The sequence below is a fragment of the Pezoporus flaviventris genome, unplaced genomic scaffold (genome assembly GCF_033815535.1).
Source record: "Pezoporus flaviventris isolate CSIRO_AGI_PZ_B2104156 unplaced genomic scaffold, CSIRO_AGI_Pfla_v1 ptg000001l, whole genome shotgun sequence".
Classification (NCBI taxonomy): Eukaryota; Metazoa; Chordata; class Aves; order Psittaciformes; family Psittacidae; genus Pezoporus; species Pezoporus flaviventris.
This window is the reverse complement of record NW_026892549.1, coordinates 11,711,261-11,732,650: the sequence shown is the minus strand read 5'-3', so window position 1 is coordinate 11,732,650 and position 21,390 is coordinate 11,711,261. Positions and strand designations below refer to the sequence as shown.

Below are 21,390 nucleotides of genomic sequence, written 5' to 3'. Positions count from 1 at the left end.
AGTAGCTGTATGTGGCTTAATTGCCCTGTAGGCTTAACTCATGATATTACTGTTTCGCTGTTATGTTTATCATACTGGATACTCTGTCTTAGTTTACTGAAAGGTTTCAAAGCCAGCACAACTATCTAGTAGTAAATCTGATGAATGCTCATTCATCACAAGAAAGTGTGGCCTATGTATGTCCCCCAGTTTCTATAAATGATTGTGATCTCCTGCCAAATGCAAGGATTAATCAGGAGGTCAGTGTACACTTACTCATTTTGGTTGAGGTGCTCATATCCCATGTTTGTATTGCTGTTACTTTTTCTATGTACCTTTCCTATTATACAAATTATTTCTCTAAAAGTTTGCTTTATAACAGTTGTTACAAGACAGAATTCTCACAAGGAGCAAACACATTTATCCTGTACAAATGTAGGTAAAAATTACACTATAACTTCAAACTTCATGTTTTAAGAAAAAAGTTATTTTTTTTTCCCCTAAGACTTGTATATCAGTACATCAGTCTCCTAAAAACTACTTTCAGTTCATGACTTAGTGCAGTATCTGTGTCTATTAAATGGGAAATTGAGCCCCAAATATGAAATAATTTTGAATGTTTCTTATGAGATCCTTTTCTTGCCATCATTTAAGTTGATGGCAAATGTCTGTTGACTACAGATTATTTTCAGACTTTAAAATGTGAAAGAAGTCGATCATCTTATGTGCTGTGTTTCAAATGAAATTCTTACCAATAATTCAAAAAATGCTTTTTCTCAGGAAGGAGGTTCAGTGTTTTTATAAAGCGAAAGCTGAATGATGCTGTCCTTCATTGGTTATACCGAAGTCTATTAATACTTATTCCTTTCAGTCTGAGCAATGATGGGAAAGTGCTCTTCTGTGTTCATATGTAAATCAGAGAGATGTATTTCAGCTGCAGAGATGTATTTCTCTTGCAAGCAGAGAATTGAGAAGTTAGCTCATTGTGTACATTTTTCCAGAATCAGATCTGCTTATAAATAATTCATTAGCAGTGTAGAAAATGTATTTGCTTATATTTTGCAAATCAGTATAGAAACATAACAAAGGTATTTGCATGTGAATTACTTTCCCCACAAATTATTTCTTTTACATAATATATCATATTGTGAACTTTCTCTTCCTGGTCTATTGACAACAAAAAGAATCAAATGTCAGTGATTTGCTAATGTTTATACAATTAGCTTTTGCTTTGAAAGTAATTTGAAGTAGAATGTGTATAATCTAAGAATCTGTATAAATGATAGCCTTTGATTTACTTAAATACAATATTGCTGGTGAACTGATGCAATTGCTATAGATCTGCTTTACTGTGACTTTCCTACGGCTTCAAAATGAAAAGTTGTTCCAACCTAAAAAAAAAATGAAATTTCTCCCAACAACTTTCAAACAAACAGAGTCATTTTGACATGTTTTATGAAGTCAAGGGAAAAGAAAAATGACTGAAAGGTTCTTTAAAACGGTTCCTTTCTAGAAACAGGTTTTGATTTTTGTAAATGCAGGAAAAACACCAAGTTCAACTTTACTTTAGATCTGTGCAACTCATGTCTAGTATATTCTCATACTGGTACTTAACAAATCTCAACTGGAAGCTTTTCATGTTATGTTTGCTTTCCTTGATCACTAATGGTACGTTTTTCAAAAGCATTCATACTTGCACCATCCATAACAAGCTAAAGGACCCTTTAGCATTACTTAGTCCATTACTGTCCATTGGTACTGTCTCCTTTCAAATCTTTCCTCTTTCTTTTTTACCCTTGCTCCACTGATTTATTCTCTGCCATTTACCATATGCCTGACGCTTTTCCCATTCCCCTGTTGAAAAGGTCTTACTAAATGATCCTTATTCTTGATTTTATATTATTTACATAATGCAAGATTTACTGTAATGGAAATAATCCTATAAATAATCCTTGTTTGCTTTTTCAGTCCTACTTTCCCAAAGGTCTCTGACTGGCAAAGTTTAAATTGCATGCAGAGACTTGTTTAAGTTCTCCTCAGTCACCGCTACTTCTCTGCCTTTGTTTAATCTAATGGTCCAAAGTCCAGACATCAACTTCATTTTTTCCAGTGTCTTCAGTAGCTGTCCTAATTTTTAGGAGGAAAGCACATATTATTCTGCTGGGGAATCTTCCACACTGGTCCCTTTGCCAGTTTTTTTTTGTGGCAGCAGTACCAAAATAGCACAGTTGTGCAGTGAAGTAAATAGGCTGAAACAGACAATCTCACCTTCTCAGGATTACTTCGTTACTCCCTGCAGCCTGCTTCTGTTTTCTTTGCCTGTATCTTGAATTAATTTTGTGCCTACTCTTCCCATTTGTTGCACCTGCCTTTTATAATGACTTCAGACCTCCCTGTGTTTTGTTTCTTCCCAGGGAGTAGAACAACATACCCATTTATTACAAAATATCCTGCATACCTTCCAACCTTTACTGTCTCCTATCCATTTGTAAACTCCTTAGGGTTTTGTTGCTTTTTGTTGTTGTGGGGTTTTTTGGTTTTGGTTTTGTTTTTTTTTTTAATTTTGTGGTGGGTTTTTTGTTTTTGTTTTGGGTTGTTGTTGTTTTGTGTTGTTTTGTTTGTTTGTTTGTTTTTTTTTTAATCTAATATCTGCTTTCTGTTTCCCTAAAATTATTTGAAAATTCCATCCTTGTCCTTACTTTTTTTTTTCCCTCCTTTTCTGTTTTCTAACGAATTGACAACAGTAGTTTCTTTTATACTATCCACTGACTTTTACAAATTCTCATTCTCTTAAATCTCTCTGACAATTTTGTCAGTATTTAAGTCAGGAGAATATTGTCATGCTTCCTCCCATACTTGATTTCTGGAAAACAGATTTTTATTTGAAACTCTATCCTACAGGAAAAAAAAAAAAAGAAACAAAACCCCTCACAGTTTGCAAGTTTTGACTTTGATGTAGTCATTCATTAAGTAATTTGGGGGTTTATGTGTAAAATATTTTATGGAAATGCTAATAAACCTAGGGTTGTTACTTCTCTTTATTCAGAGCCTCAAACCTGCACTTTGAAAGACTTTCTTTGTGCAAATGGAGACTGTGTTTCAGCAAGATTCTGGTGTGATGGAGACTATGACTGTGCAGACGGCTCAGATGAGGTAGGCTTCTTCCAGGAAAAATACTTCTTTAGGATATAAGTAGGTTTATATTTTGGAGAATGGATTCCCACACATGAATATTTTAAAAAGCAGCAGTGATGATTCTACACAATCCATATATACAAATATCTTTAATTCATTAAATCTAAACCTATTTAAATAGTTATCCTAAAAAAGAGAATGTACAAATAAAATCAAGTCATTTAACAATAGTCTGCATCTTTTTATCCTAGCAATAATTTGAACCTCTTCCCATCCTGGAAATATTTTGTGTCCTGGTTGGGGAACTGTTCTTTCCACACATAGCAGTGTTCTGGTTTTGTTTGGGGTTTGTTTGGGGTTTGTTTTGTTTTTTTTCAAGAAAACAATGCAGACTATTTGTTGTTTACCATAAACTCACTAGATAAGACTTTGCTATTTTTCTGTTCATTCATGTCACTTTTGTCCCTTCTTTCGTGCTCAGCTGCTTCCCATCTACTTAGAGGGTGCAAGCTACCTTTCACAAATCGTATCTACAAATACTTTTTTTTTTTATAAGGCTGACTGTATTTCACAGTGTGGAGGAATATTGACTGTAACTTCTGTGATAAACTGTATATTTACCAATGTTTATATTAAACTCCTTATCCTGTATATACTTTTTTTTTTTAATTGTACCAGAGGTATTGTGAAACAAGCTGTTCTAGAGATCAGTACCAGTGTTCCAACAGTCAATGCATACCTGCAAAATGGAAATGTGATGGTCATGAAGACTGCAAACTTGGGGAGGATGAGAAAAATTGTGAACCAGGTATTGTTTTCAATAATGCTGAGAAATAAAATTTAGTAAGGACTAAATCAGAATGAAATAAGGATAAAATAAATCAACAAATCAAGGTTTCTTAGGCACTAGAAGTAGCAAGGAGTGCAAAGAACAATTCTCAGTGATAAAATGCAAATATCCTTTCACTATCCTTATACAATTTACTTGTGATGCAACAATCCAGTTTTGTCAAATATGTAGTAGTTTATGAAATAGTTTGGGAAAGCTCTGGTCATCTACAAGTATATATTTACTCAGTATGTTAACCAGATGAAAATAAATTATAAAACAACTTATATATGAATTGTCTTTTTCTTAATGCTAAAATATGTGTCTGTAATCAGCGTCTCCAACGTGCTCTTCAAGTGAGTACGTGTGTGCAAGTGGAGGCTGTATTTCAGCATCTTTGAAATGCAATGGAGAGTATGACTGTACTGATGGATCTGATGAGGTAGGTGACAAATTTCTGTTGATTTTTTTTTTCCTCACCTACTCTTCGACATGAAATTTCTTAACAGTTTTAGATCTGAAAATAATTAAAAGGGCAAATGTTTTGGGGTGTTTTTTTGCATCCCTTGAACACTGTCAGATAACAGTCCCATGATTTTTGCTCCTTGGTAGTTACACTGTCATCTAGATTCATTTCATACAGTCCTAGCAGGCACCTCAGACTGCATGGGCCTTCATGCCATGCTCTTCCTACTGTTGCACTGTTGATATGTTTTAAAAAAATTATCACTTTCATGAACAACTTCAGGAAAAAAAGTACCAATTCTGTTATTTCTCACAACCATGAAGGTGCCAGTTAAAGGATCATTTCTTGTAGAACAGTTGACTTCAGAAATGTAAATGTAGCCATTTTCCCCAATGCTAATATTAAGCAAAGTAAAGAAGTAATACCAAAACACATATAAGGTGTGATTACAGATTCACTTGGACTTCAGTAACTATTTAAATTGCACATTATATTGTCAGGGGCAACTTTATTGTATTAAATACACAATGCAGTAAAAACCAGCATTGGTAAATTTCATTCAGTTTGTCTTAAGTATGTCACAGCTCTTGTTCATTAACACTTCATTCGTATCTGTATTCACACAGATGGATTGTGTAGCAGAATGTAAAGAAGATAAGTTTCGATGCAAAAATAAGGCTTACTGTATACCAGTCAGATGGCTTTGTGATGGGATCCATGACTGTGTGGATGGCAGTGATGAAGAAAATTGTGACCAAGGCAAGAGATAACTTTTCTTTAAAGGGCTTACTTTATCATTTTTTTTATTAACACACATTGTAATTTAGTGGTGCCCTGGCCATTCTGAGTGATGAAATGAAAGCTCTGTGACCTCTTTTGACCTCATTCTTGTGATTTTGGGGGCCCCACAGCTGGATGAAGTACTCGAAGCGGGGTCTCAAGAGAGAAGAGTAGAGGGGAAGAATCACATCCCTCAACCTGCTGGTCATGCTTCTTTTGATGGAGCCCAGGACATGGTTGGCTTTCTGAGCTGCAAGTGAACATTGCTGGGTAATGTTGAGCTTATCAGCGAACACCCCCAAATCCTTCTCCTCAGGGTTGCTCTCAAGCCATTCTCTGCTCTTGTTGTAGTTGTGCTTGGGATTGCACCAACCCACATGCAGGACTTTGCACTTGGACTTCATGATATTTGCATGGGCCAACTTCTGAAGTCAAGGTTCCTCTGGATGGCATCCCTTCCATCCAGCATGTCAACCATTTGGTATCCTTGGCAAACTTGCTGAGGGTGCAGTCTTACCGTCCATGTCATTGACAAGGATGTTAAAAAGTGCTTGTCCAGTACCAATCCCTGAGGAGCAGTGCTTGTCACCAGTCTCTGCTTGGTCATCAAACTGTTGACTGCAGCTCTTTGAGTGCGACCATCCAGGCAATTGCTTATCCACCAAGTGGTTCTTCTTTGAAAATCAATGTGTCCCCAGTTTGGAGACAAGGATGTCACATTTTCCCTAGTTTTCCTTCTATCACTGAAATACCTATAGAAGCTTTTCTTGTTGCCCTTGATGTCCCCAGCCAGACTTAATTCTATGAGGGCTTTAGCTTTGCTGACCTGATCCCTGGCTGCTCGGACAATTTCTCTCTATACCTCCCAGGCTGCCTTTTCTTGCTTCTGCCCTCTGTAGGCTTCCTTTTTGTGTTTGATTTTGTCCAGGAGCAACTTGTTCATTCATGCAGGCCTCCTGGCCTTTTTGCCTGACTGCTTCTTTGTTGGGGTGCATTGCTTCTGAGCTTGCAGGAGGTAATCCTTGAATATTAACCAGCTTTCTTGGGTTCCTTTTTCCTTCAGGGCTTTATCCCATGATACTCACCAGGCAGGTGCCTGAAAGTGCCAAAGTCTCCTCTTCCGAAATCCAGGGTAGTGGGCTTGCTCTTCATCCTCCTTGCTTCCCTATAATGTATCTTGAGCTCCACCATTTCATGGTCACTTCAGCCAAGGCTGCCCTTGAGTTCCTCATCTCTCACCAGCTCCTCCCTGTTGCTGAAAACAGTGTCTAGCATGGCACCTTTGCTTTTTGGCTCCTCTACCACTTGGAGAAGGATGGTGGTACCAACACATTCCAGGAATCTTCCGGCTTGTTTATGCCCTGCTGTGTTGTCCCCACAGCAGACATTATGGTGTTATTTTGTTTCTCTAGGGAGATGAAATTTTGCACCTAATAATAACCCATAAAACTGCGTTTTGAATTCTCACTCTCTTTACAGAGAACTAGGCACATAAGTTCATTCATAGGGCGTTAAGCACTATGCTTAATGCTTAAACCTTCATGCTTGTGATTAAGCTTCCAAATATGTGTTTGAGAAATACATCTACTCATCTAATTTTCATAGTTCGATAATTGTGACAAACAGAAATTCTTAGATTTTTTTAAAAGCAAAATTTGACTCAGTGTTTTGTCAGCTTCTTAGTTTTCTCCAGATTTTTCATTTCCTTTTCTTTTTAAGTAAGTGAGTGAGTAGTTCTCTGTGTTAGTCATCTACAGTCACATGTGTGTAACTTCAAAAGCATTGCGCAGTACAATAACAAGTAAGAATAATAATCAGAGATGAAGCAGCAATTACCAAGAAAAAATATCCTTAGCTTATTTTGTTGTACGTTTGTTAAGCAACACTTACCACTAGGAAAAAAAGAAGTTATATGGGATGATTAATTTTGAAACAGATCAGAAAATGAAGAAAATAGGAAGAATATTCCAGATATGTTTAGATGCAAAGAGAAATCATGTTTTGAAGTGTTGAAGAATGAATTATTTTAAGAAGACTGAGATAAAGTTTTTTAAAAAGTTATACTAGAGTTTAAAACTGCTAAAATACATGGGCTGTATCTCTTTAAAAACCAATGTAGTGTAAGTAAATAGAAAAGTCCTCATTTTATCTGAAGCCTACATTATTCTTTGGCTAGCACAATGGAGTTTTTGTGAACTGCAAATTCCTCATAATGCAATAAGAAGCCTTTTGCATAGTTGGTTATTGCTGTAATACTTTGTATTTATGTCACAATTATGATTTCTGTTACAGAAATCTGTTTTCTAAAGGAATTATGACAGGCAGAGCAATCACAAGAAACAAATGCCAGTTTATCTCACTGATAACTAATTTTTTCCTCTTTGGAAATACAGCAAACACAAATGGAGTTTCATTCTACAGCATTCTAAAACAATCTCCGTGATATTTCTCTGTAGCCCAATGTGCATATTTATAAACTTAGCTCTTTTCAATCTTATTACACAACTAGAATTATGGTTATATTGTCATTACACACACACACTTATTTATATTCATGTCTTTCATAATGAAGAACACTTGAATTCTATATATTTTTCTTGGATAATAATGAAGAATATTTCTGTTAATGTTCCTAAGTTATCTCTGCAATGGGAGTTATTTATATTTGGTAATATAGAGTCAGAGTTCCCAAAATTCTCTTACACAGTGGGTATTTCATGCAAATCAATATTCGGGGGGGGGGTGTGGGGTGTGGAAATTAAAACATTCTGAATTCTGTATAGCAAAACAAGTGACTTTTTTTATTTTAATGGGGTGTGGAGAGAGCACTGAATAAATAAGTAAAAAGCCACTGGAGCCTGATGGAAAAAATGGGGGGGGGGGGGGGGGTGTAATGCACTGAGGTAAGCCACAGCTAGAGGTTTGGTGTTAACATATAAAATTTCATTGTTTCCTCCTCTGCAGGTACACAGCTTTATTTCTTTTACACTCCTCTCAGGAAACTGAGAATTCAATTACCATGAAAATATGTAATGCAGAAAATCTATTTCAAGAAGTTTCCATAACTTTGTTGATTGGTAATGGCAAAATTTAGTCATAATTTTGAAACAAAATGCCTTCTTACTGCTGCACATATTAAAACTGAATCCATCTTGAACGAATTTTTAAAGCTTGAGCACTCCAGCTTAAAATATTTTCTCTCACCCTCTGTTTCATTTTGTTAGATGATTAAATCAATACTGAAGTTACACGGAAGAACTTATTCTTGCTGCCTTCTGTGTTAAGTAAATATCTTAATGAGAAATTTCAGAAGTTAATAAAAGGAAGAGACTGTTAGAGGTCACCTAGTCTTTATCTGCTCTGTGCCTGCATGGCTAGGTCTTCCCTAAATACAGAATTTATAGTTGATGGGGATGTTACAAGCCTGGCCAGCCCTATTGCTCCTCAGAAGGAAAAGATGCTACCCCATGTCTAAAGGACTGCAATCACTTTGTCTCTTCTGAGCACAATATGTTGCTTAGAGAGGTGGAGTTGGAAGATCAGACATTCATATAAAACAAACCTGGACTGAAGTGGCCTTTCACAAGATTAACCATATTTCTGTGTCCTGAGTTCAACTATAGCAGTCATTTTTCTCCTTCTTAGTAGCTGGTGCAGTGCTGTGTTTCTGACTTTCAACCTGGGAACAGCACTGGTAATACCGATAGTTGTTGCTTAGCAATGTTTACTCTGATCAAGGACTTTCTCAGTCTCATGCTCTGTCAGGGAGAAGGGGAAGTCATAAGGAAGCAGAGACAGGACACCTGGCCCAGACTAGCCAAAGGGGTATTCCATACCACAGCATGTCATGCCCACTATATAAACTGGGGGCAGTTACCCAGAAGGGCTAGATTGCTGTTCAGGTCAGGCTGGGTATCGGTGAGCGGGTGGTGAGCGGTTGTATTCTCTTCCCTTGTTATTTCCCTTATCATTATTATTATTGATGGTAGCAGCAGTGGTTTGTGTTATACCTTAGTTACTGGACTGTTCTTACCTCAACCTGTGGGAGTTACATTCTTTCAGTTCTCCTTTCCATCCCTCCAGGAGCGGGGGGAGGAAGAAGTGGGGGGAGTGAGCGAGTGGCTGCATGGTTCTGAGTTACTGGCTGGTCTTAAACCATGACATTATGTATTCTGATTTGTACCACTTTTTAATAACACAAATTAATGGCCTTTTTGTGGTGGGTTTTTTTTGGTTTGTTTTGTTTTGTTTTTTTAAACTGAGTTTTGAGTGTCTGTCTCTGATAACTGCTTTTTGTAGTCAGGCCAAATAGGTAATTCCTAGCTGATAGTCATGAAAAGAAAGCGAAAGAAGTGTATGGTCAAGAAAGAGATTTTGAATTAAAACTTCTCTCTGCCTTTCAAACCTTTTCATTTGGTATTCATACATTTAGTTATGCTAAATGTGTGTCATTCTTTGCAGATAGTATATGATAAGTGATTGTACTGGTTTTATCAAGAACTAACATTCTTTTGTTTGTCTTTCATTTTTCTGGTTTGCTTTTTTGTTTGTTTGGTTTGTTGGTTGTTGTTTTTTTTCTGTTTTTTCATCCTCCCAGGGGGAAATATATGTAGAGCTGATGAATTTTTGTGCAACAATTCCCTCTGCAAACTACATTTTTGGGTTTGTGATGGCGAGGATGACTGTGGAGATAACTCTGATGAAGTTGCTGAAATGTGTGGTATGACATGTTTTTCAGTGTTTTTATGTGCTAAAGCAAGAACTGACATTCAATGTACATAACTGTATAAGGACATCAGTGTCTATGTTTATTTTATTTTAGAAGATTAGCTTGAAATGTGGGATATAGCTTTCTGTTGTTGCTGTTCAAGTAATTTCACAGAAGGTATTTCGTGAGAAATTAATCTTTTTGTAGAAGATGAGAAAAAGTTACTTCTACATTGAAATATTGATCATCATTAATCTTCCTACTTCCTTTATTTGTCATACTACTTATTTTCAAAAAGAAGTGTAATTAGGCTTATCACACAAAATAATTTCATTTCCTAAATGAAGAACTTATACTGTAAACATTGTTAAAGTGCTGTTACATTAGGTACTAGAAGTTAAAATCGAGTACCATTCATATGCCATGTATAACTGTGTTCCCTATCTGCATATTACTTTGATAAGGAGACATTATAGAAGTGTCAAGAATACTAGCTTTTTAATAGCTGATTCTTTTTTTTTTAATGTACAGTAAAGTTTCCATGCCCTCCAACAAGGCCGTACAGATGTAGAAACAACAGGGTTTGTCTACGACCTGAGCAGATTTGCAATGAGGTTGATGACTGTGGTGATAACTCGGATGAAGATCACTGTGGTAGGTGACATTACCTTTCAAGGCATTCAGATCAAAGAAAACAACTTGAAGGCAAACTGTGTTACAGAGATCTGCTTGTCCTTCAGTAAAGCTTAACTGGAGGTTAGTAGATCAGAATTTGAAATTGAAACAAATTAAGCTTGAAATAATTTTCAGTTCCTTAATGCTTTGTGGTCATTCCCATTTGTATGTGTCTAAAGTAATGTAAGATTTTTAAATACTGACTTTTTTTTCTCTCATTAATTTGCAATTATATAGATAAAATCACATATAAAGCAAGACCATGTAAAAAAGATGAGTTTGCTTGTAATGATAAGAAATGTATTCCAATGGAGTTACAGTGCGATTGGTTTGATGACTGTGGAGACGGTTCAGATGAGAAAGACTGCAAAATAAGTGAGTTTGACAAGATAAGTTTTTGTGATTGTAGCAGAAAAGAAATAATTAACTGATACTTTCATCCATGCAAAATTTACTCAACAACACGACAGTTAATTAGAGTTGAAGTTGTGGGGTTTTAGTTAAAGAAAGAGTTCATTCTATTTGATCTACCACAAGAGGAGGGCAAATTTTGTAGCAATTTAGGTTGTAGTTTTTAGAGTAGTTCTTGCATTTTTGAAATAGCTTAGCTGTAAGTTGATGGCATTTTATTTCGTATTAGAAACAAGATCAGTTTTAGTAGTGAATTCTTGACGAGAAATGAAGTATCTAAATTAAATTCAGTCAATTTATGTATATATGTAGGCATATACTGTAATATCATAGGTTTATGTAAAATTTACCTGATACTCTTTTAACAGATAAAGTTGTTATTTGTTGTTGTTATCTTAGGTCTTATTTTTACCAGTTTATATCTGTAGCAGTATTTTAGACATTTTGTTTATGCTTAGGTGTTGCCGAATATACATGTGAAGATGATGTGAATCCTTGTGGAGATGATGCATACTGTAATCAAACGAAAACATCCCTTCTGTGTCAGTGTAAACCTGGATTTCAGAGAAACAAGAGGAACAGACAGTGTGAAGGTACAGGTCTTTTCCTTCATCTGCTGCTGCACAGTATTAAACATCATCTGCATTGTCAATTTTCTATGCTGGAGAAAGGGATACATATCACATAGTTTTTCTGTGTAGAGTCAAAACTCATAGCTATGGGATTAAGAAATCCTATTGAGAAAAGAAACAGAAAGGATTTACAGGATGTAGATTTCTGCATTTTATCATGAAAGGTTATCAAATATTAAGATTGGTTGGGAATGTCTAAAGGTGTTTGGTAGGCTGTAAAGTGATTTTATGATTTAAGGTGTAAATGGGTGGTTTAAGGCCTAGTGAATTATTTAACTGAGAATTTGGGATGTTTAAATTGGTATATGAGAATATTTTGAGATGTTTAAAATAATGAAGATGCATAAACGAAAACTGAAATAAAAATAAGCATATTGAAAGTAAAATTCCTTAAAAAATGTAGTCTTAATATATATGATGGCACACTGGTCAGAAAAAAGAGGCACAGTTGTTATAATGAAAGAGCTTGTCAGAAAGGTAAGATAAATCTACTCTCCCAAAGAATGGGTTGTGAATTTATTTTCTTTACTGGTGAGCAGTAACTTACAAAAAAGGTGGAGATCACTTTAGTGGGACTATCAAAGGGAATGTATACTTGCAGATAAAAATTTCCATCTTTGGCTCTTAAGAAAAAGGTATACACAGGAGCTTTTTCCAGTAAGGGATAATCACGTAGCTTTGACAGTACCAGAGTTAGGTATGTTGGAGATAATTGTAGCAGATATTTTCATCCTCAAAGTTGATTTCAAGGGCTGATGATAATAGGTTGATGTAGGAAGGATAGAGAAATAATATAAAAAATCCTTGAGATACTTCGATTGCAGTGGAAATAACAGTGATAACTGCAGAAGGCTTCTTTATACTGTTGCAAGATAACACCAATGCTTATGCGATTCCTTTTGTTCATCTGCTTTGTTCCATGATTTTTCTGAACATGTTAAATAATAGTTTATTAAACTATAGGTGTATAAATTACAATTCTTTTCCTCATAGATATCAATGAGTGTATGGTATTTGGTGCCTGCTCCCAACACTGCAATAATATTAAGGGGTCATACAAATGTGCATGTGAGAAAAATTATAAGGAGAGGAATAACAGTTGCATAGCAAAAGGTAAGGCTATAAAAATCAAAATGGAGAGATAATACTAAATAATTTGCTATGAACATGGTTGGTAACACTGATGTGTTGTATATACAGTCTATTTTTATATAAATATTTATTGAATAGTGCACAGAAATAATTCCCAAAACCACTCAGGTTTACCTTTCATTTCAGTAAGCAGTAAATTCTTAGCACTTCCGTGTAAATGAGCATATCTAATATGAAAGCCCATTTCCAACTCCATCTCTACTACATCTCTATTTACAAAAAGATAAATACAGATAAGAAAAACAGAGATTTTATATGGGCAAGCATGTAAACATTTTGGTGAATTTTCAGGAGCTTGAGAAGAAGAATTAACTCTTTCATAGAAATATGTTTTAGGACTTTAGAAATAAGTAGTATTTAGAGTTAATATATTTTGCTTTGTCTTGTTGAGAAATCATATAGAAGTCATTTAAGTAAAGTCTTTCTAAGTACAGTCACCTAAGATTATACTCCTCATATAAATCAGCTGCCTAGATCATGCTCTAGTGAAAGTAAAGCAGTACACACACATAGAGGTTACTTCTGCCTTTCATAAGACAGAGGTATTGCACAAAGTAGAGGTATTAAGACTGGTATTAAGAGGTATTAGAGGTATTAAGACTGGGTATTAGGTAACTTGGTAATTATAATGAAACAAGCAATAATCCAGCTGCCTGAGTAAAGTTAAAGTAATCTTTATGGATCTTTATCTGAATGACTATAAATATGATCATAATGTCTCACCTGCAATTGAGTGAGATTTTGGTGTGAATTTGACTTATGCCTACACTTGGAGTCTTCAGTGCAGAACGAGTGTTGACGTTAGAAGGTGTGGCTCCTCATATGTCTCTGTGCATAACTGGTGCACAGCTATGAGCAGTACAGGGTCTGAACCTTATGGTCAGTAAGCACATATTGTGGGCATGCATCCTAGAACCATAATAGACTGTATGATGTTAAATCCAGTTCTTCCTTCTTTGTAGCACACCAGTCAGTAATGTAGGTATGGCCATGCTAGGTAGTTAGATGGTGACAGGTTTCTAACATGCATTGGCACATTCTCTTGAATCAAATTTACCATGGGAAGATTATATCAGTGAATCATTAGTAATTTCTTCTATATAATGTGGACTTTACCAGGATTTAGCATCATTGTGTATTGCAGCAAAAGCAGTCAGATTATGACATGGAAACAAGCAAGCTTTGTAGATAGTGGCTTGTTATTATAGAAATACAGACATAATTCCGAGGGGTTATAATTTAAATATCTGGGAATCATTACCCCAGCTGAATTTTTCACAGCTTCATTACCACTGTAATACAGTTACTGTTTCCTTCTTCCCCTTGTTGGTACTTGCTTTAATGAACTCCTCTCTTTTTCTTGTATTTAGCAGGAGTGAGGGAACAAATTATTTTTGATATTTCATACTCCTAAGGAGGAAATGTGTTGGACAGACATTCTTATAAGTTGATTATCTATAGATAAATGTGATATAAATGGGAAAATTACAAAATTGCAAGTACAATTTAATGGTTACATCAGATTTGAAACTTTCTCAAAACTTAGTGGTTACTGGAGAGCATTTTTTAATGAATAACATACTTTACAACATCTGAATTAAGGCGGTAGCTAGGTATCCACTAGTACCACCCATTCACAGGTATGCATAAATGTTTACAATCTGCAATATAAGGAAATATAAGACACAACTGCGTATGTTCTGTAGCAACTTTCATCCAGTTTGCTCGTATTGCAGTCAATTTCAGAATTTCACTGCCTTCATTAAATGCAGGATCATTCAAATTCTAATTTCCAATTAAGCAATTTCAAATAATGCTCATTGGCAACTTTGTGTTCCCTTAATAGATATGTATTTTGGACCCTCAAGACACAACATGCATATAAAAATATATAGCGATTCATATTGGGCTTAATGCATAATATCCCCAATTTTTATATACTGCTTAAGCTGGTCAAATTATTATATATTCCTTAAAACATAGTCTTAAGTGTCACAGTGTGAACTTAGAGAGCACTGAAGTAATACACATAGTATGAAGAGTTGTATTTATCATCCAGAGTGTGAGTGGTTTTGCTGTCTTCAACAATCAGAAAATAATTTCAACATAAGAAATTATAACAGAAATTATATAAGATAAACACCAAAAAGCTACTGGAGTGAAAACTACTGATTTTGCATTGCTTGATAGTTACGTTATTTTTGTTTCATTACAATAATCCCTAGGCTCTGAAGATCAAGTTCTCTATGTTGCTAATGACACTGACATCGTGGGTTTTGCATATCCATTCAACTACAGTGATGTTCGTCAGCAAATATTGCATATTGAACATAATTCAAGGATAACTGGAATAGATGCATATTTTCAAGGGGACATGATTGTTTGGAGTACTCAGTTTAATCCAGGAGGGATTTTCTACAGAAAACTTCAAGACCAGGAGAGAAGGCAAAGTAACAGCGGCTTGATAGTAAGTGATCAAAATCAAAGATTACGTAATACAAATTTATTACATTTTCCTTTTCTAATTGTCTATAATATGTGCTCATTAAAATGTCTACCTGAAAACAATTTTATTCAAATAGTGTATATGTCTTCTAAGGCATTTCCATTCAAGACTGACAGACTTGGATCTCTAAGAGAACACAACTGTAGTATTTAAAAAAGCTTTCTACAGAGAAATAACTAGTATGTGAGAAGCTTGGAAAGGTTATACCATCAAGAGATGATATTATAGATGTATGTAAGCAACACATGATTTAAAGAAAGGCATGAGTTGCAAAATGCTTGGAAGACAGAAAATGTAGATAGGCCAAAGGCAAGCTTGGTTTCTATAGTGACCATATAAACAATAATATTAACAAAGATCTGTCAAACATATAAAAATTATAACAACATGTATTTATTCGTTTATATGTTGAACTGTATAGTATCTTTTTTCAATAAACATTGATGTAATTTTGCACTTTACAACAGAAATTAGGGGTTTTATAACCTAGGGTATTTTCAAGTGGTCTTTACTTGAAAATAGATGCAGGCTGATAGTCATTTTGTCTAATATATTTCTACAAAATTCTCAAGGAAGTGTTACTGTGTGTAGTGAAGATAATAATGTGAACAATCTTTAAATTCATGTTTCTATAATGCTGTAAATTCAGGGTTTTTTTTTTACTTAGATGTGGTGGCATAGGAGAGTTTTAGTTTTTTCTTGGCCAGTAATAAATCAGGTTAGAAATATCACCTTTCTGCTGTTTCCTTAAATTAAGGAGAGGTAGCAGTGAGGTAGCAGTGATGACCTTACATCACATGAATACTTTTATATACCCAGCAGAATAAACAGCAGTAGCAACAGTAGACTAAGCTTCCATCTATCATTCAACTCTTACACACCTGAAACCACTTCTAAGTACTTTTCATCCAGAGGTATTTCCTTTGCAAACAGCTGACATTCCTGACCTTCAATGCCAGCACGGCAAAAAAAACTGAGAATGTAGACAGCAATGGACTGAGGATACCTTGTGTCTGTGATGGCATATGTATGGGAAGACAGGTTAAAAAACAACACTTCCGCCTGCCTAGCACAAGATGGTCCAGGTTTTATTGGTAGAAAGTATATGGAAGTAAATCTAAAGTAGAAAGTGGGGCACTGGACTGGGTTGCCTGAGGAAGTTGTGAATGCTCCATCCCTGGTGGTGTTCAAGGCCGGGTCGGACAGAGCCTTGAGTGACGTGGTTTGGTGTGGTGTCCCTGTCCATGGCAGGAGGGTTGGAACTTGATGATCTTAAGGTCCTTTCCAACCCTAACTAGGTCAGGTATGTCGTTTGAGTTTTGGGGAAGGATTCTTTAGTATGTATTGAAGTTTACTGTGACTTTTCTCACTGAAATGTACCTGTGCTTAGGAAATCCTGATAGACACATCTCTGTCAAGTTCATTATTAGAAAGCAATGAACTTGTAAAGTCTTGTGAAATTAAAGTGGGGGGGGGGGGATTGTTATTTATTTCTTTTCTTTTTGGTTAATATGCAGATGCCTTCTGCAAGGATAAGGATGTGACAATGTCTCCCTGTTTAAAATAATAAAATGTTGTTTGAATTCCTGTTATTTTTCTGAAGTACTGAAATACTTTCTGCTTTTTATATCCCTGTTTCAGTATTATGCAAGAATACTTTCTAGTCACTTCCTCTTAATTCAAAATTATTGGAAAAAATATGATTTTCATTATAAACTATTTTTCCTTTGTCAGTGCAGGTAGTTGCTCATGAAGGTTCTTGATCCAAGCCATGCAAACCTTTTTTACAAATCTGTGTGTGGAAAATGCATAGCCTGTATCTGAATATGTCTTTGATAGATTTCATTTATATTTGTGAAGTATTTATTTCTCATTGTGTTAAACTATTCAGGATATTTTCTCAGCGTTCTCTAATTCATACTCAAATATTATTACCTTATATATATAACCGATCAGTGGGTTAATTAGTTTTATAGTGTTGCTTTAATACAGTCACTTAGATTTGGTTTTGAAAAGCTTGAGAATTCCTTACTTTTAACCCAAGTTTTTTAATGGATAACTTTTCAAAGATTACATTATAACTTTTATATCTACACTTTGATATGTAAATCAGGACAGCAAACTTGAGCAAAGTCACCTGCATTCTCAGGTAATTACATTAATGCAAAAATCCATCTCAACTGAAATTGCTCCATGGAATTAGCATATCAAGAGCCTTCCTCAAAGAATAGCTTTAAGTATCTCTTGTATTTTTCTGCAAAAAAGGGTTTAAGCTTCGTACAAATTAGAAGTATTAAAGGAAATAGTAAATATAAACTCTTCAGAGTTTATTGACAGAGGCAGAAGAGGAATGCATTCTAATTGAGTTAAGACGGTATAAATGAATTGCTGATAACTAGTGAAGCTGTTTACTGGAATAATCCTTGGAAGAGATATATAAGTTACCTGACGTGAATATTCAAAACAGAGTGCCTTGCCATTTGAACTCAAGTGCTGTTTTTCGTGGAAAAGGACATAAAGCTGAGCTTTAAAATAATTGTACCATATAGTAGGAAGAAAAACGTAGGTTTGTAATGTATCCAGTCAATGTGTTAGCAGCTTCCTTCAGTCCCAGTGTTTGGAGAGCTTAACAAGGACCCTTAACCACTCCTTTGATATATTCACATGCATATTCACATTTGTCCCAGGGCTCAGTGAAATTCAGTGCATCTCTGTGAATGGAAACAATTTCTAGACTGCTTTCTCTAAATATCACTAATTTGTGGTTTTATCTTAAAGCTATAGCTCCATATGGATTAATTTTATGTACTTAGGAAACCATCTCTTTCTAGAATCAGCTGGTTGGGATTTTAAAATGATCCTACTAATGTAATAAAAATGATGGTTTGATGAACCATTGCATCTATTGGGCTGCTCATCTCTTGAGGAAAATTTTCTCTTTCAGCAAGTAAAAGCCTCTAAGTTTTCCAGTATTATTGTTTCTGTTTTTTTTTTTTTTCTATCGTTCTAATAATATGTCATTAGATAATGCATTTTTTTTAATGAGGCTATTTTAAGCAACAAAAAATCATTAGTTTCCTTTTCCAGAGCAATGCCATACCAAAAATGTCAATAATGTAAATAGACAAAATATTGCTTAACACCTGCTTATGGTATAAATTACATTTGTAATTTAGTCTTACTGTGTTAAAATGCTAAGCATCAAGATGATGGGTTCCTGCTGCATGTGTGACATATTTTCTTCATTCAAAGTCAGCTTTCGGGGTGGAAAATACTTCTGTAATCTACTGTTACATCTGCATGGTTCTCAATTTCAAGCCTTTTTTTTTCTTTTTTTTACTTTCCTCTTTTGTTTCATTATAATAATCCTTTTTTCTTTTTCTTTTTTTCCTTTTTTTTTCTAAATTCTTTATCTTTAAAACAGGTTTTACAATAGGTAGCAATTCTGATCAAAAGTCATCAGGCTGACACAGTTTTTAGTTAGACTATAATATACCATACTGTAAAAGGCAATTAGGCTTCAAACCCTTATTTTTCTAATAAGTTATAGTGCATTTTATTCAGCATCAAAGTGGGCTAAAATAACTGTAGAAAATAATAATGTGATTTTGTTCATGTATTTTCATCCGTGTTCTATATACAAATTCATTCTTCAAAATTAGCATAATCCAAATAAGCCATTAGGTAAAAGCTCATTTACAGTAAGTAATTTTCCTAGACAGTATGAGAAGATGCATAACACATCAGAAATATGATGTAGCTAGGATGAAATTTAATGAACACAACTGAGAATTACACAGCCATAGCATCAGCTAGTGGTTTTTATTCTCTTTTTTTGTGTCTTACACCAGATGGCTCCTTTACCGTTCTGGTTATATCCTTGCTCATTTGATCTTTAATATGCACTGCAGTATTACTGGAATTTCACTTCTGTATTGTTGAGAAGAATGAAAAAGGGTCAGTGTTAATAAGCAACTCAAGCTTGTTCTGGAATCTTTTTAGGACATTCCTTTTTCTTATTTGCTTGTAGACCAGTTTTTGGGGAACTGTCTCTCACTGTACGGTAACTCCCATCATGTCCTTACCTGATACCAGAAAATGTAGTTGTACTGTCAACAGTGGTTCTTTAACAGTCCACAGAAGGACAAGGGACTGTGCTATCCGTGATAGCTGCTTTCCTTTTAGAGTAACGTTTGGTTCCTCCTTGTAGGCCAGTGTCATTAACCTTTTTAGTCTCCAGGTATGAGAGGCTTCTTGACCCAAGTGCCTGAATATTACCCAGAATTAAAAGGAGTTTGGATTAAAAATACAATTGTGCTTATCTGCAAATACCTACATTTTTCGATATCTTGTCCTTTACATGAATGTTGCTTGGATAATGTAAAAAAAAAAAAAATGTTTGTGGTATCTCTGAAACCATATGCTACAAATATCATAACAAAGAATTATTTTGATTAAAAAGTGACTATGACCCTGTTTATAAAAAAATACTGTTTTGTAAATGCAGTGATTGCTTTTGGTTCTTTAATACTCATCTAAACAGAAAGTCAGGGTTCTGTACGTCTTTAGAGTATGCATTCTGTGACATTTTTGCAGAATAAAGGTTTATGAACAATGGAGTATCTAAATTCACCTTTGCAGTTCTATTATTTCACCTAGAGAATGAACTTTTGCATTATGATTAAAATAATGTACAAATATCTTGCAGTATTAGAGAACTCTGGCACCTGAGGAAAACAAGTTATTTAGGATTTCTTCCCTGATTTTTAGTAACATAACTTAGTAGCATTCCATTACTGCATTTGCCAAGTAATAGGCATTTTTGCTCATAATTTAACTTGATGTCATTCTAGTTAAACAGGCAAACAATTGCATATGTATTTAGTTCATGCGGGTCTTGAATTTTTTGTTATTCTGCATTCTTGTTAGAAATAGTTAGGTAGTCCTGTTTTACAGATTTTACTCCTCTGCAGGAATTTGACCAGACTTGAGAAACTATTTATATATATTTCCTATTTGCAATATGAACTTCTATCTATAGGAACATTTTTTGGGGATAAAGACAGAGATACCACAGTTTATAATTTTGAAGTTACAATCAGTCAAGCCTCTTTTACATGTGAAGCTGAATATTGCACTAACTAGTTTCAATCAGTGGTGGAACATGGGAACAGTTAGCAGCAAGGAAGAGAAACAAGTAAAAAGATCCTTATAACTGCATACTAGTATTGGTCAGAATACAGGGGTACTTCACTGTGGTTTTCTAAATGCAGTGGGTTTATTTATCCTTGGCACACTGTGAGCAGCTGTACCTCAGGATGGTCTCAAGCACCATTTTTACTTAAGGCTTTGGGATGGGACATTATAGCATAGTTCTGCTTGGAGTATAATAGCTGTAGAACCTCAATTCTTGATTTTCCTTTACTTTTGAGCTACAGTGTGTAAAATTTATTTGGCTTCATTATCTGTAGTTCAAATAGTTCATGCCTAAGTGCCTTTTTCTTAATGTAGGTAGCCTTAGACTCAAGGCAGCTGTTTTAAAACAGTAACTTGTTTTTCTGCATTGAATAGAACTGTCAGCAGATCACTTAGAGCTTATCTCCTACAGATAGAATTTACGTATTTCCAATACAGCATTTTAAGATATTTCACCACATTAAAGGTAAAAGTTACTTAACTGTAAAAAGTTACATAAATGTGTAACTTTGCAGCTGCTATGAAAGATCATTTCCATAAATCTAACTTAAACATCTCCTCCTTTTAGTGTCCAGAATTCAAAAGACCCAGGGGTATTGCTGTTGACTGGATTGCTGGAAATATTTACTGGACTGATCATTCCAGAATGCATTGGTTCAGCTATTATACAACTCATTGGACTAGTCTGAGATACTCCATCAACGTAGGTCAATTGAATGGGCCAAACTGTACAAGACTCCTTACAAGCATGGCAGGAGAACCATATGCAATTGCTGTAAATCCTAAAAAGGGGTATGTATGTGTCAACATTACTTTCTTTTGGCAATTCAAACAAAACTGCAGAGTAAGACAAATAAAATTATGTCTACAAATGTCTAAACTTTTTCAAGTCATTTACTTAACTTTTCTGCTCAATTTACC

The 21,390-nt window shown here is 34.9% G+C and overlaps 1 protein-coding gene across 1 annotated transcript in view; it reads left to right on the top strand.

Annotated features, from left to right (window-relative positions):
- Positions 1 to 21,390, top strand: part of LRP1B (LDL receptor related protein 1B) — a 794,792-nt gene that overhangs the window by 722,755 nt on the left and 50,647 nt on the right. The window contains exons 67-77 of the mRNA XM_061444942.1: positions 3,026 to 3,132; positions 3,793 to 3,922; positions 4,279 to 4,385; positions 5,036 to 5,168; positions 9,787 to 9,909; positions 10,429 to 10,551; positions 10,810 to 10,947; positions 11,442 to 11,576; positions 12,609 to 12,728; positions 14,993 to 15,234; positions 21,038 to 21,261. Of these exons, the coding sequence (XP_061300926.1) occupies positions 3,026 to 3,132; positions 3,793 to 3,922; positions 4,279 to 4,385; positions 5,036 to 5,168; positions 9,787 to 9,909; positions 10,429 to 10,551; positions 10,810 to 10,947; positions 11,442 to 11,576; positions 12,609 to 12,728; positions 14,993 to 15,234; positions 21,038 to 21,261 (1,582 nt within the window). The remainder of the gene's footprint in view (positions 1 to 3,025; positions 3,133 to 3,792; positions 3,923 to 4,278; positions 4,386 to 5,035; positions 5,169 to 9,786; positions 9,910 to 10,428; positions 10,552 to 10,809; positions 10,948 to 11,441; positions 11,577 to 12,608; positions 12,729 to 14,992; positions 15,235 to 21,037; positions 21,262 to 21,390) is intronic.